The sequence below is a fragment of the Diaporthe batatas genome (assembly GCF_019321695.1).
Source record: "Diaporthe batatas strain CRI 302-4 chromosome Unknown Contig00022, whole genome shotgun sequence".
NCBI classification, from domain to species: domain Eukaryota; kingdom Fungi; phylum Ascomycota; class Sordariomycetes; order Diaporthales; family Diaporthaceae; genus Diaporthe; species Diaporthe batatas.
Window position 1 is genome coordinate 192,088 of NW_025408569.1, and position 13,011 is coordinate 205,098.

Below are 13,011 nucleotides of genomic sequence, written 5' to 3' on the forward strand. Positions count from 1 at the left end.
TGTCGAGGATGTCAATGTCCTATCCGAAATGTTGGAGGAGTCACTTTCGGCCGTTCCTCCGCTTCTAGAAACAGCCACAGCGCTTGCTGTGGTCAGTATCTGAGACGCGGTGGTTTCGGGTGCGGCTCCCTCGCTTGGGGTGTCATGAGCAGTTGACCTCGACAAGGCCGGTGTATTGGAAAGGCTCGTGGCCTTGGCGTCGGGTGAGCTACCAGCATCTGATGTGGTTTTCTGGGAACTACTTGGACTCGTACCGTATGCCGTTGGACTGGTACTGGAACTTGGCAAACTACTCATTGAAATCGAGGGAGCAGAGTCGGAACTTGGATTTGATGGACTTTGAATTGAAGGGGCTGTAAGCCCTGTTGAACTCCCGGTTGACCCCCAGCGGGTGGCAGAGAGGGGGCCGGAACTTGACTGACTTTGACTGGGAGCTGGTGTGCTTGTGCTTGGACTCGATGAGACAGAGGCTGAAGACGCTGGACTCGAAGATGTCGAACTGGACGTCGAACTGGATGTCGAGCTGGACGACGTCGAACTAGAAGACGTTGAACTCGATGATGTTGAGCTGGAGCTGGACTGCGAACTGCTGGTACTGGAGGGCAGAGAAGATCCACTGCTTCGGGTTTGGGCAGACGACGTCGAAGTTGTTGAGGTTGAACTGGACGACGTAGTTGTTGTCGTAGACAGACGGCCGCAGTATGAAGCTGCTGCTGTAAGGCAAGTACAGGCGCTGGATATCTGAGGGGCGCCCCGGGTACATGCTTGAGCGAGCTGCATCGGCGTGAGACCTATGAAATTGCCAAGATTATAAAGTGGGCAGTTAAGGGCGAAGAACCCCATTGCTGCGTCTTTGCAGGCGTCGGCGCAGCAACTTGTCTGTGCTAGAGTCTTGGAACTAAGGAGAAATATCAACAAAAGAAAAAGAGATGATCCCGGCTTATGCGGCATTTTAAACGAGTGTGAGTTCAGGTCCACAATGCAACTGGGAATCGCTGCAACGGGGATGAGAAAATTGTCATGACACACATGACGGCGGCTTCTCACAATCCGTTTCGCTTCTATTCCGTACACGTCCGGCTTTTCACAGAGAGAGGGAAAAGGTGCGAACTTTCAGCTTAAGCCATGGGGCCATGATGCGAAGATCAAGCTTATCAACCTTAGAACAGTCACATATTCAGGACGGGTTTTTTTGTTTACCAGGCTGTTGATTCTAAATAACAACTTCTCCATGGCGATGAGCAAGATCGTGGCGCGATGCCTTCACCCAGTGAACCAGGCAAAGCGTAAGCGCCTAAGGAATACAGACCATTCAGCTCCTCCCAACCTCGGAGATGTGGCGGCGCGAAAATACATCCACATCAGTTAACTCTTTCTGGCCACCTAGCTGGATACCTACTTAGGTAGATACTCATGAAGCACTCCAACTACCTACATAAGTAGCTACCAATGCATGTCTCGTCCGGCGCAAGCCTTCGGCATTCCAGCGCAAGAGCCAATGGATCAGCCACCCAAACTCCATGGAAACGCTGAATTTGGAAACATTCAACTGCCATTGAGATTCTTTGTTGTCCCTTTTCACTTAGACCACATGAGCCATTTCTCTTCCAATTCCTGCTTAGACCCTCGTATTCTCCCTCGTTGTGGCTGACCGCAATGGGATTACCATGCATGGCGCATAACATGTGATTGGCCCTAACCATTCCGTGTTCCAGAACAGATCAGGACATGAGAGCGGCAGCTGATAGGTTGTAAACCGACCTATTGAGGTACCTAGGTATCTATGCAGGTATATGCTAAGGGTCCGGACGTACTTCGGCAGCGACGTTCTCCAGTGCTGTATCTAACCCGGTAGACGTTTTTTCTGGGAGCACGGAATTCGATACTGTGTTTGGGCGGCAAGAGGAAAATCTATCACAGATTGGCCTAGACAGGATCTCGTTCTATGTTGATTGCCCGAATACCCGATCGCGTCTGGAGCGATATGAGGCTTGGGGACCGGACAGCGACGGGGCCATGCTATTTGATGGTATCCCACATTCCATAGGTTTTGTCTTGGGGGCAGTCACATCTTACCTTTTCATCCAATCGCAGTCAATATTCAAGTCGCACGAGGGCAGCGGGAACTATAATCAGTGCCTATTTGTGTATCGCATTGATCTGGCAAAACTTGGGGGAATGTGGCTGACTGCGCCAGACCATTGCAGACTCCGTTACCATAAGTGACCGCTGTTACCTCCATCCCTACTCGCTGCTGACGTACTGATTCGGGTCTGGCAGGCGCCTCGTCTCTCCACCAGGGCGGGTGACGACGAGGTCCGGGACGACGAGAACGGGTAGGTCGTCCTCCATCCAATCCATTCTCGCGTTCTCTTCTTCCTTGCCATCTGTCTGAATCCAGTTTCGTGACTTCTTGCGCCCAGTAGACTCAACTACCTTAAACTTGGTTGTGTTGGTTTTCTGCGGCGAGCCGTAAGGCCTGGCTGCCTCTCGTCGCTGTCGCCGGGTCGAGGATCGAGGCGGAAGGGGAAGGTGGGCCTCGGGGTACAGTCTGGGCCTCAAGCGGGCAGGTGTCTCGGGAAGGGTGACGGGCGGCTGCGGGATTGCGATTTGGTCCCAGAAGGGCAGGTGGCGGTTGAGCACTTCGAGTGCCTTGCGCTGATCTTGTGGTCGGAGAGGCTTGTAGTTGTTTGTGGAACTGTGCTTCTTCTCGTACACCCAAGCCTTTACAGGCATGGTGTCATCGATTGGGTATTGAACAAGAGGAGGGCCAATGGCCTCTGAGATGATTCGTCTGAGTTCTTGAGCTCCATCATGGCCATCATGACAGCCACGGCCAGAACCCCGGTTCCCTTGTAGACAGTTTCCCATGGCAGCGTTCCGATTGCTGTTCTGGTCAGACATGTCTAGGATATTTGACAGGGAGACGGGGAGGAATGCTGGGTGCGGTTGACTCGTAAAACCTGGAAACCAAGGATGACATACCTTGAAGCCACTACTGGTGACAGAGCCCAAGAGACATGGAGGTATTCAGGGTTGTTTGGTAGGACAAAGTTGAAATCATCAACATTGGTTCTTAGTCATTGGACGTCTGTATGTTTGTTGACTTCCAAGGGTGTGGAATGGTTGAAGGTGAGGGGTGGCTGAATGTCACCGATGAAAATGGAAAGCCACTAACCTGATGGTAAAACAGTCTATGGTGCAGTTGTTGGGGAGAAACCCAAAATCACTTTCACTGACTTTCAATTCACAGCAGCCCAGATTCTTGCATAGATTACCAGTATGCAGTCACCTCTGTCGAGTCATCTGACATGCCCAACCTGCCCTGCCTCTAATGCGTCAGGTGAATGTCTTTGTGTGATACAACGGCCAGCCCCCTGTTTAAATTCTAAGGCAGCTGTTTCTTCTGAAACTGCAATTCTATGTTTGTAGAGTTCAGAGCTGCATGGTGTTATGCTGGACGATGCGTGAGTTGTGTGAGCGCCAAAGGATTTCACTGCTATCTAAGCACAGTAGTGCGAGGGCAAGTAGTGCGAGGGCATCGGTGACAGTGGCTTTGTACACATGTATCGTGATTCGCCACAGCAGGCAGCCTACCCAGGTGCTAAGACGTTCGTTTAACAGAATCTGATTCTGCTCTTCCCTTCTATTCCACAACAGTTGGTTCCTGTCATAACGAGAAGTGTCCTGCTGAATCTTCTGCCTCTTTTACATCTATGGGAGTTTGATCCTGTGCTCAATGTGCATGCCTCACAGAGGAGTCAACCCGTCCAGTCCAGTCTGTCTGTACCCAAAGGAAACCAGCATTTTACATCATAGTCTCTATGGCCTTCACAAACTGGTCTGGGATACTCAAGAACGAGCAGTGGCCAGCTTTGAGTGTTGTTGTCTTGGCATCTGTGCCAAGTAGTTGCGCCATCCCTTGCTGGTATGGCAAAGGCAGAGCATTATCCTCAGTATGGAAGACGTATGAGCAGGGTATGCCGTTTGCCCACGGCTCGTACACCGCTGGAGCACCAAAGAGTGCTGCGGAGGTATGGGTCATTTCGGCTGCCCACTTTGTCTGCTCCTCCGGGGAAAGATCGTTGAGGGCCACCTGGGGAATCATTTCGGGATTCCCAGTTACACGGTCACCCTGGTATCCTGTCAGTCCGGACCAACATCCGAGGATACCCCACGGAATATTGTGTTCACAACTTACCTCGACCACCATCCATGGCAATGGCTGACCTCCTAGCATGCCTAGCAGGCTCTGACCTTTTGGCAAAGCGAACGCAGCCAGGAAGATGCATCGAGCTACACCTCCATTCTTCCCAGCAGCCTTCCTGCTTCCGACATCGTACCCTTCCACGGCACCGCTCATCGAGATCCCTCCGGCCGAGTGCCCAATGACCACGACCTCCTTTCCGTCCTCGACGATGGGTACCAACACCTTGCGAACAGCATCAATATCGTCTGACAACCCTGCCAGAGGCAGCACAGTGCCACCAACGCTGGGCAGAGGCACGTGAACTGTAGGATAGCCTGCGTCCTGCAAGACCTTGACTATGTTGACGAAGGCTGAAGGCTTTTGCCAGGCGCCTGGAACAATGATAATCGTGGGTTTGGACATCTTAGACCTGGTGGACGGGATGGGTTTCACACGGTGTGCGGTGTCTGGCCGTATCGGACGGGAATATACGTTATGTTGACAAGTGCTGGAGATATCTTGGAAACGAGTCTGAAACCTGCCACATGCAATCGGTTCTTCTCAAGGACAATCTTGATGCCACATGTCCTTTACAGCGAAGTTGTTGCGAGTGCCGGTGGAGCTTTCCCCTGGTGCCTCGGCGATACAAGTACGCAAGGCACAACGTTACCGCGCGGTCACAGGAGGGCGAGTTTGGGCCGCAGTGTCCATGCAATGAGATTCAGGGACGCTTTCAGGACTACCGGGCCATCAAGCGATCGCTGCGCACGGACAACCGATCCGCAGAAACGCCGGTGGCTATCCGCTGTAGGCTCCTCTCTAGCGCAGAACGCCTCGCGGTTGGTTGACCAAAGACGCCTTGGCAGGCTCTCTGTTGCCGGAATACGTGGTCCGGGGTGGATGATGCAAGGTCGTGTGGGCTGCCCCTTGAATAGGATCACGAGAGTGGGGAGGTTACTGCATTTTCGGGATCGGTGGCTGTCATTTTTGGGTACTACCCGCACAGGAACAGCACACAAGTAGGAATATGACGCTTGCGGGGTGTATAATAGCCGACCAAACATCCACAGCTGAGTCGCATCCGAGTCAGGCACAGCAAGGAATGGCAGTCAAGCCCGGGGAGATCCGCTGGGAAAGATGGAAAAGGAAGGCATAATGGAGATCTACTACTGCGATGGAAAACAATGTGTTGTCCCACTCTGTGATGGGTGCTGAGGAATCGTTGCCTCATTTTCTTCTAGGTGGTAGCGAACAAAGTGTTACTCGGTCATCTCGTCCAGAAGGGACTAATTTCTTCCTTACACAGTACCACAGTAGTCGGGTTGCAGTTGAGCTTGGCCAAGGCATTTCGAATCTTCGGCCGAGTGTTACGGTAATCAGCATAAAAACCATTTTTCCCCAGGGTCTCTACGGCATATCACAGCACAGACTGTTATAGCATAATAGAACCATCGTCTTATGGACTCGATGCTACCGTCAAAAAATGACATCCTTGCACTCTGCTGATTCAGAAGCGATCTGTGGGTGCCAGAATCGTGGACTATCTAGGTTCTCAGCTGGGACCCAAACAGGAGGATGTTGTTATGGGCGGCGACCGTTGTCTACTAACATGGGCTGTATGTGAAACCCTGTCCCTCATGAACGACCAGGGGATCCATTTGAGTGGTTCAGCCAGTGGCAAGGCGTGAAGAGGACTTGGTCATCTCGGATGCTTTTCGTATCCGAGCTTCCCCGCCAGGATGAACCTGCCTAATCGCACAGACGCCGGAAATGTCACCTACACACTTTTGCTGCTGCTCTGAAGCTTTCAACGTACCCCGGAGTCTCCGCTGATCCCGTCATAATGGAAGCCAGGGGCAATATCTCGTCGTAAGTGCAGCATCCGGTGCGGGATCATGCTATGTTACAGCTGCATGCACCCCACTTTGCGAGTTTCAGTGCTGGGCCATACTCGGGGGGCGAAGAACAGATCTTTGGTTTCTGTTTTTAAGGGTAGCCCTCTCCATCCTCAGCAGCATATGCGTTGCTTGGAGCCCAGGCGCCCGGCGTCCGCATTGTCGCCATGGCTTCCGCAGCATACTATCCTGTGAACGACACCAGCCGCTCTTTAGCTGAAAGAGCGTACCTTCAAGAGCTCACTGACTTCGCCGCCGAACAGCCATTAGAGGAGGATTCCAGAGAACAGGTCCGAACCCTAACCATTGTTTTCACAGTCATTGCGGTCTGCGTCGTGGGCCTGCGATTTGTGTCAAGACAGAAGATCAAAGCACCATTCTGGGTGGATGACTGGTTGATTCTGGCTGCTCTCGTCCTTCTTTTTGGAAATGCAGCGTTCAACTTTGTGATGGTAGACCAGGGTGTTGGCTTGCATTCAGGCCGTCTGACTCTCCCGGAGCTGCAAGCCCTGAACAAGGTGAGAGCTTTTCCGCGCTGCCTCAAATTGCCAGTATCTAATGGAGGGCAGTAGACTATTGTCGGAGCCGAGATCATTTACTTGACGGGTGTCAACGCTTACAAAATATCTTTGCTGTTCCTCTATTACCGGATATTCCCGATCAAATCAGTCCGAACGTGGTCCTATGTCTTTGGGGGCCTGTCCACCTGCTGGAACATCGCAGGAGTCTTCGCCGCTGCGTTCCAATGCACTCCGCGGGTCAAGATCTGGGAACCTTGGGTTGACGGATACTGCATCAACATCTTTCTGGTGCAGCTCCTTGTCTCGGTTCCTAGCATCTTGTGTGACATCGCGATATTGTGCTTGCCACTCCCGCATGTCCTTCGACTTAAGACGAACTTGACGCAAAAGGTCTTTCTCGTCATCATGTTTATGCTTGGGTCGTACGTCGTGTTTACGAGCATCTACCGATTCACTGTTTACCTGGGATACAGCCCAAGGGATATTCCTTACACATTGGCCGTACCGGTGGCGTGGAATGTCATTGAAATAAGCAGCGGGATCGTATCCTCTTGTCTGCCAACATTAGTATGTAACCTTTCCTCCTTGCTCGAAAAGAAATCATAGAACTGACACCGAATCACTCAGGGACCGATTATCCGGCCTGTCATTAAGTCAGTCATGCCTTCGTCAGCGGGACTGTCCGGGAATAAAGACAGTACACGCAGGGGTTACGAAAGAAACCAAGGAGCTGGAAGCCGGTCGGGCCTCGTGACAATCGGAGGAGGCGGCGCTCGCAAAAGCAGTGGGCATTGGAGCAGGCTAGGGGGCTCCGCGAGGCGAGAGCCTGAAGACGTGAATGACTTCGACGTCGATGGAGATATTGAGATGCAGCCGAGAGGGGAGATTACCGGCATCGTCGTCACCAATCACGACCTTGACGAGAAGTCTAAGGGAAATTCGGCCTCCCGTGCTTCTACAACACAGCTTCATGTCACTGTGGGCAATGAGAGCGACGAGTCTCTGCTCGCGGCGCATGGCATCACCCGCACCCAGACCATCGAGGTCCAGTGGACGACGCAGCAAGTTAGTGAGCCTAGTCCTGTTGTGATGAAATGATTTTCGACGGAACGACCACGTGAATTGGGTATCAAAAAGCGAGTTATGGCATATTTTTAGTTTAGAATCGAGCACATTACTAATACCTCCTTGATGGAAACCGCGAGACTGAACCAGTTGGTTGATGACTTCTTAGACTAGTAATATCGCATTAATGGTCGACGGACTGCACTGTAGCAGAGTCAATTCATCATGTAGTGCATCAAGCCATCGAAAAGCCCAGAACCGACGGTGTTGGAAGTTGCTAGATCCCCAGATGCCGCGGAACATGCGAATCGGCCTAGGAGGAGTGTCGAGGATCCAACCTGGTTTGTCAGACAGACTTGAAGACTATTTCATCTTTGACGGACCATATTCTAGATGTTGGGTTGGCTTTTTTGTCTCTGAAGTCAATAAACATCGTTCTCATAACCAATTCAGAGAACCTCACTTCAAATTGAATGGAAAGGCGTTATATGTTCTTAAAGATGGAGAGTCCCAGCCGTTTTGTGGCCAAAACGATTGGTTTAAGCACATTAAAAGTTCATTTTCTGTATCTATCAGTCGATTTTCCTTCCGATGGCGATTGTAGTGGAGACTTGTGGAGAGCCGTCCCATATCACGGGTGGAGGAGTCTCCCGGCCGGTGGCTCTGTCATCCACTCGATCCCTTCCGGACACCGACGCTGGTGACGCTCTGCCCCAGTTATTCCCTACACTGCCCTCGCTTCCATTTGGCGCAAAGGTCGACCTACGGACAACATCCGATTCCACCGTCACCTCCTTCACCATATACAGCTCCATAGGCGTGTCGGATGTGTTGGGCCCGTCTGGACTCGTCATGCCAGCAGTGTTCCACACAGGATCGTCGGGGACCGTTACAAATGTCAACTCGTTCGCTGGGGGATTCATGCTGGCCCTGCGTGAGACGGCGGCGCTGTCCATGCCCGCTGATACGCTGCTCTGCCATACCCGGAATGGGACGGCGTTTCGTGACGGTGGCAGGGGCTGCACCGTGTTGTTGCGGCTGCCAAAGCTGTTGCCGAAGCTGTTGCCGAAGCTAGGCATCCTCGAGCCGACAGCTGGTCGTCGGTTGAAGCTCGAGTGGTATGTCGGCAGGCGCTCTTGTTTCTTGGCTATCTTTCCAATGAGATCGGCCATGGTCATCTCAATATTCAATTTCACCATGTACGCTAGAGGATGGAACTGCATATAACTGTGCGTGTTGTCAGCGTTAAGCCCTCAGCAGCGGCCATGCGGAAGCCTCGGATCTTGTGGACCAGGGGTACTTACACAAATGTGTTCTTCAGACTCATCATGCTGATAATTAAGATGTCCATAGACAGTGAGAAGCCGATGATGAAGATATTGAAGTTTGTGAGTCTTTTGTACTTCTTCAGGCCATTCGCCACGAGATTCTATGATAATGGTCAACGAGAGCTCAAAGGGGGGCGAGGTAACGTCGTGTACACTTACGCGTTTTACAATAATTATGAAGTACAGGTTAAGGGCTGCATCGACCAGCAAGTAAATGACTTTCTCTGTCCGATCCCAGAACTCATTTATGTGGATGTATCTTTCTGAGATTTGTAACCGGGCTGGTACCCAGATGCAGTACACCGAGATGTTGATTGCTGTGATGAGGAGCGCCACGTAGAACTTCAACCGTCGAGCAGCACGCTTGTCAGGGAGCAGTATCGAACATCGGTTGATGATTATTTGTAGCAAGAATTGGACCTGTAAAGCCCATGTTGTGAGGATGGTGAAGTAGAAGGCGAAGCTGCGATAGCACGATCCTGTCAGCACCAGATGAGATCCGGCCTCGGTTCACATGTGGGACTCATGTGGGACACATAGACTTACCTTGGTGCAATGTTGCCTCTCAGATACAACCAGCAAATGACCGAAAATATGATACACACGATGACCTCCAGCCAAATCATCCATATGTAGGTGTTGTGTATCGATCGAGACCCATAGCGTCTCCAGGTCTTAGCGGTTTGGGCGATAGCCGAGGACACGGTCAACCAGCCGAACCCCAGCGTGAAGCCCCACGCAATCGAGGCAATGACGAAGTCATCGCTTGTCACCTCCTCTTGGACGAAATTCGGGGATAGAAACGTCTTCATTAGCAGTGGAACCGGGCTCTCTCAGGTGCTCAAGCCGTGTCAATCAGGCCATCCATGAGCAGCACTCGACTCCAGGAGCGTTTGGGCGGCTTCACACCTGAACATGCGGATCCGCAACGCCCGTAGCTGAGAGCGAGAGGAAAGGAAAAATAGAGCTGAGCTACGTAGCTTAGAACTCGGACGAGGCTTTTGTCTGATCTGGGTCGCTGAGGGCTCTCGGGGACCAGGCGTTCTAGCTTATTAAAACTCTAAAGGCCGGGAATGGGCTGGGATGGACATTTAACACCCAGGTGACATTGTAGCCGCCGAGTTTGTTTTCTCATGTACATGACTCGACACAGGCGCAGTCGTAGCGATGCTAATGTGGAGAACGCTGATCAAGCCACCGACCTGCTGTCCATGCATACATACATGAACTTCGATTGACGGTGAGCTCTCAAAGTCGTATTTTGAGTGGGATTGTCTCCGTCCTGATGGTTCCTACATCCACTGCAGTACATTCTCCTGCTCGCTGCACATCAAATCATGTAGCCGCAAGAGCTTTGCACGTCGAGACAAGAGAGCTAGACCGTCTGGCTGCCCAACGCTAGACCCTGCAGCCCAGATGCTGGTCCTCAAACATCCGGCTACGACGGGGTCCAAAGTCTAATCCCGCGGAACGCCTCACCAATAGGCGTGCCCGAAATGAAAAAAGGCAGGGCTTAGTGCAGATACCATGTAGCAACGGGACGTGATAAACGGGCTAGTTCCTCGAAGGCTGCAAATTCTTTCTAGAGGCATTCGGCCGCATGATCGATGCGACCGGAACTTTTCACCGTCTTCGGCGGGTGCGGTCAGGAAGGCGCACCATCTATGCATGTGACGTTGTGCAGCCACGTACATGCTGCAGGATGTTATGGGGCTCCCGAGGTCGGTTACTTAATACCTAGGTATCTAAATAGGGGCACGGTGTCCCCAGTGCTCAGGGACTCCCGCGTGCCCCATCCGCAGCTGTCGGCTGTCGTTGGCCTGCCGTCCGTCAAAGCCCGGTCAGATCCGAGCACCGCACCTGGGCAGCTGCTCTTCGCTGTGATAGGATCGTGCTGTTCTTATTTCCGGTGCGATTGGCGTGATCCCAACTCCCGGGAATCAATCGCGCATTGTCGAGTCAAGAGGTTACGACCAGGACGCATTCTATTCGTTTGCAGCGTCGCTTGACCTCAACTTAATTCTTTAGTGTAGTGTCAGCCCGACACTGAAATGCTTCACTTGCCGCGGCGTCGTCTTCGGGCTCTACCTGGTGGTGCTGTTACGACCCCTACTTGGGCCATCACGACACCTGCTACCGTGCATGCTCTTAGGCACAGGCGTCCTATATCATCCAGTCGTGTAGCACAATCCTCTTATTCTATACAAAGCGCTGCCTCGAGTCTTCGCATCATAGGCGCCTAGCAGCTTATTTCCGACGAGCGTATTGCCGGTGCCGTCGTACAAGTAACGACAACTGTGTAACCATCTCCCATCACAACTGCCGTCCCATTCTTGGCTCTCTACACGATGAGACCAGGAACACGAATCGCCCGCCGTTCGGCACGGCTCGCCCGGAATCCCCATTCTGGCTTGCCCTATCTTGGCAAAAAAGCCTAGAATGCAATGGGCCAGGATGAGAAAGTCAATACATGCGACGGAAGTGTTCTCACCACATAGATCCTTGCCCGCTCCTGTGTCATACCACCCGATGTTTGAACATGTTCTCGCCTAATGAGGCAATTATGAGATCGCAGCGTTGTAGGGAGATCAATCTTGAAGCACATAACATAGCCCTAGAAGGCGACCTGCGTTGGGAAACTTAGAACTCCGTCCTCCGTGGTGCTCGGATCCTCCCGCTGCCGTCGTACCGAGAGTCATGGAGGTTGTTGACGTCCGCGCTGAGATCGAGTGCCTCGATGTGTATAGTAATCCGGGATTTGGCAAGAGGGCCGAGGATATACCGAAGTACCATCTGTGCCGCGCATTTGCCACGCAGATTTGGTAAGCCAGGGACGCAAATTGCAAGTCAATGCTCAAGTCCGCCAGTCTCGACTCTCAACAAGCTTTTCCTCCTTATGTACCCTCGTTTTCAGCTTCTCCCTGGGATGAAACGATACTTCCTGTGCCCAATTGGTTGAATTCGAACTATGAGAAGATCCAGTGAACTTCAATGCCCCTTACTTTGATCCGATGATGTCCTGATTCGAAAAAGCCATACCCCACAACGCCCGGATTAGCCGTATTTGGATCAACCCGCCAAGGATTGTCGCCGTAACTGCATTTACTAAAGAGGTTAAGTACATAGCGTGATTGGAGTTTCACAGTCCCCGCGCTCAGCACTTGAGGAGCCCGTGGACTGGTAAGAGTTTAGCCGGGCCCACATTGTTTACACCCTTCAATCGACGTCTAAATTTTATGCGGCCGTCGACCTGCGGTAACATATTGTGTGTGTCTCATATTCACGACATACAGCCGTTTTCTGACTCAAGCCGACCTGCACCAACCCGAAATTATTGCGAGAAGTCCATATAGCCGTTTAGATACAGAAGCATTTGCACTTCGCCATGTTGTAAAAATAGATACCCATCATGACGGCGTCGATGTCTACTTAGTTTACTCAGCAATCCGACCATACGCCTTACAGGCACTTTCGAATATCACCAAGATCGCATTGAAAGAAGGGCACGTGGTGGAATTAGACTTCGCCCCTGAGCACCGAGGAAGCCCGGTGAAAACGGACAGGCTGCGGATCTCGCGCAAAGGTTCATTTAGGCTTAATGCCAGGGGAGGTCCATCAGGCGCTGGATGCCACTCGCAACCCCGCATAACTGCTGATCGGCCACGAGGTGGAGGGATCCCCTAAAAGTTTCCTCCTCCCATGAGCAAGACTACCGGGCTTATGTCGTGTCCGTCTCCCTCCGCAACCCCGATTCAGCCTAGCACGGCTCCATTTTCTCCAGGACCAACGGCCCGCAGTGTATCACTTAGATCAGGGGTGAATCGTGAGGCATTCGACTTCGATACTATGGGGGTAATTGCGGCGTGTTGCCTCCGAAGGGCATTTTTGTGGTGGGATTAAAAGGTGAGGCGCTGCCCAGACATGGAGTATTTAATATGTCCATTGTGCACAAGCTTTTGCCAAGTTCTTGTTTACCATCGACAGACTAATCAACCGTCAAGATCTCAACCAAG

At 52.1% G+C, this 13,011-nt stretch overlaps 4 protein-coding genes across 4 annotated transcripts; 1 reads left to right on the forward strand and 3 right to left on the reverse strand.

The window, feature by feature from the left end:
- Positions 1-2,244: 2,244 nt before the first annotated feature.
- On the reverse strand, positions 2,245-2,904 carry KVR01_012884 (uncharacterized protein; the record flags this gene model as incomplete). Its single annotated transcript, XM_044792309.1, has 1 exon — positions 2,245-2,904. One exon carries the CDS (start codon positions 2,902-2,904, stop codon positions 2,245-2,247), a length of 660 nt encoding a protein of 219 aa, XP_044638040.1.
- Positions 2,905-3,808: 904 nt separating this feature from the next.
- On the reverse strand, positions 3,809-4,612 carry KVR01_012892 (uncharacterized protein; the record flags this gene model as incomplete). The annotated part of the gene is made up of 2 exons (XM_044787015.1): positions 3,809-4,135; positions 4,202-4,612. 2 exons carry the CDS (start codon positions 4,610-4,612, stop codon positions 3,809-3,811), a joined length of 738 nt encoding a protein of 245 aa, XP_044638048.1.
- Positions 4,613-6,251: 1,639 nt separating this feature from the next.
- Positions 6,252-7,703, forward strand: KVR01_012910 (uncharacterized protein; the record flags this gene model as incomplete). Its single annotated transcript, XM_044789289.1, has 3 exons — positions 6,252-6,602; positions 6,657-7,172; positions 7,233-7,703. The coding sequence occupies 3 exons, from the start codon at positions 6,252-6,254 to the stop codon at positions 7,701-7,703; spliced, it is 1,338 nt and encodes a 445-aa protein (XP_044638066.1).
- Positions 7,704-8,242: 539 nt separating this feature from the next.
- KVR01_012926 (uncharacterized protein) lies at positions 8,243-10,268 on the reverse strand (the record flags this gene model as incomplete). Its single annotated transcript, XM_044792279.1, has 4 exons — positions 9,545-10,268; positions 9,158-9,461; positions 8,975-9,099; positions 8,243-8,897 (listed from the first exon to the last, which is right to left on the reverse strand). The coding sequence occupies exons 1-4, from the start codon at positions 9,808-9,810 to the stop codon at positions 8,243-8,245; spliced, it is 1,350 nt and encodes a 449-aa protein (XP_044638082.1). The 5' UTR covers positions 9,811-10,268.
- Between the last annotated feature and the right edge of the window lie 2,743 nt (positions 10,269-13,011).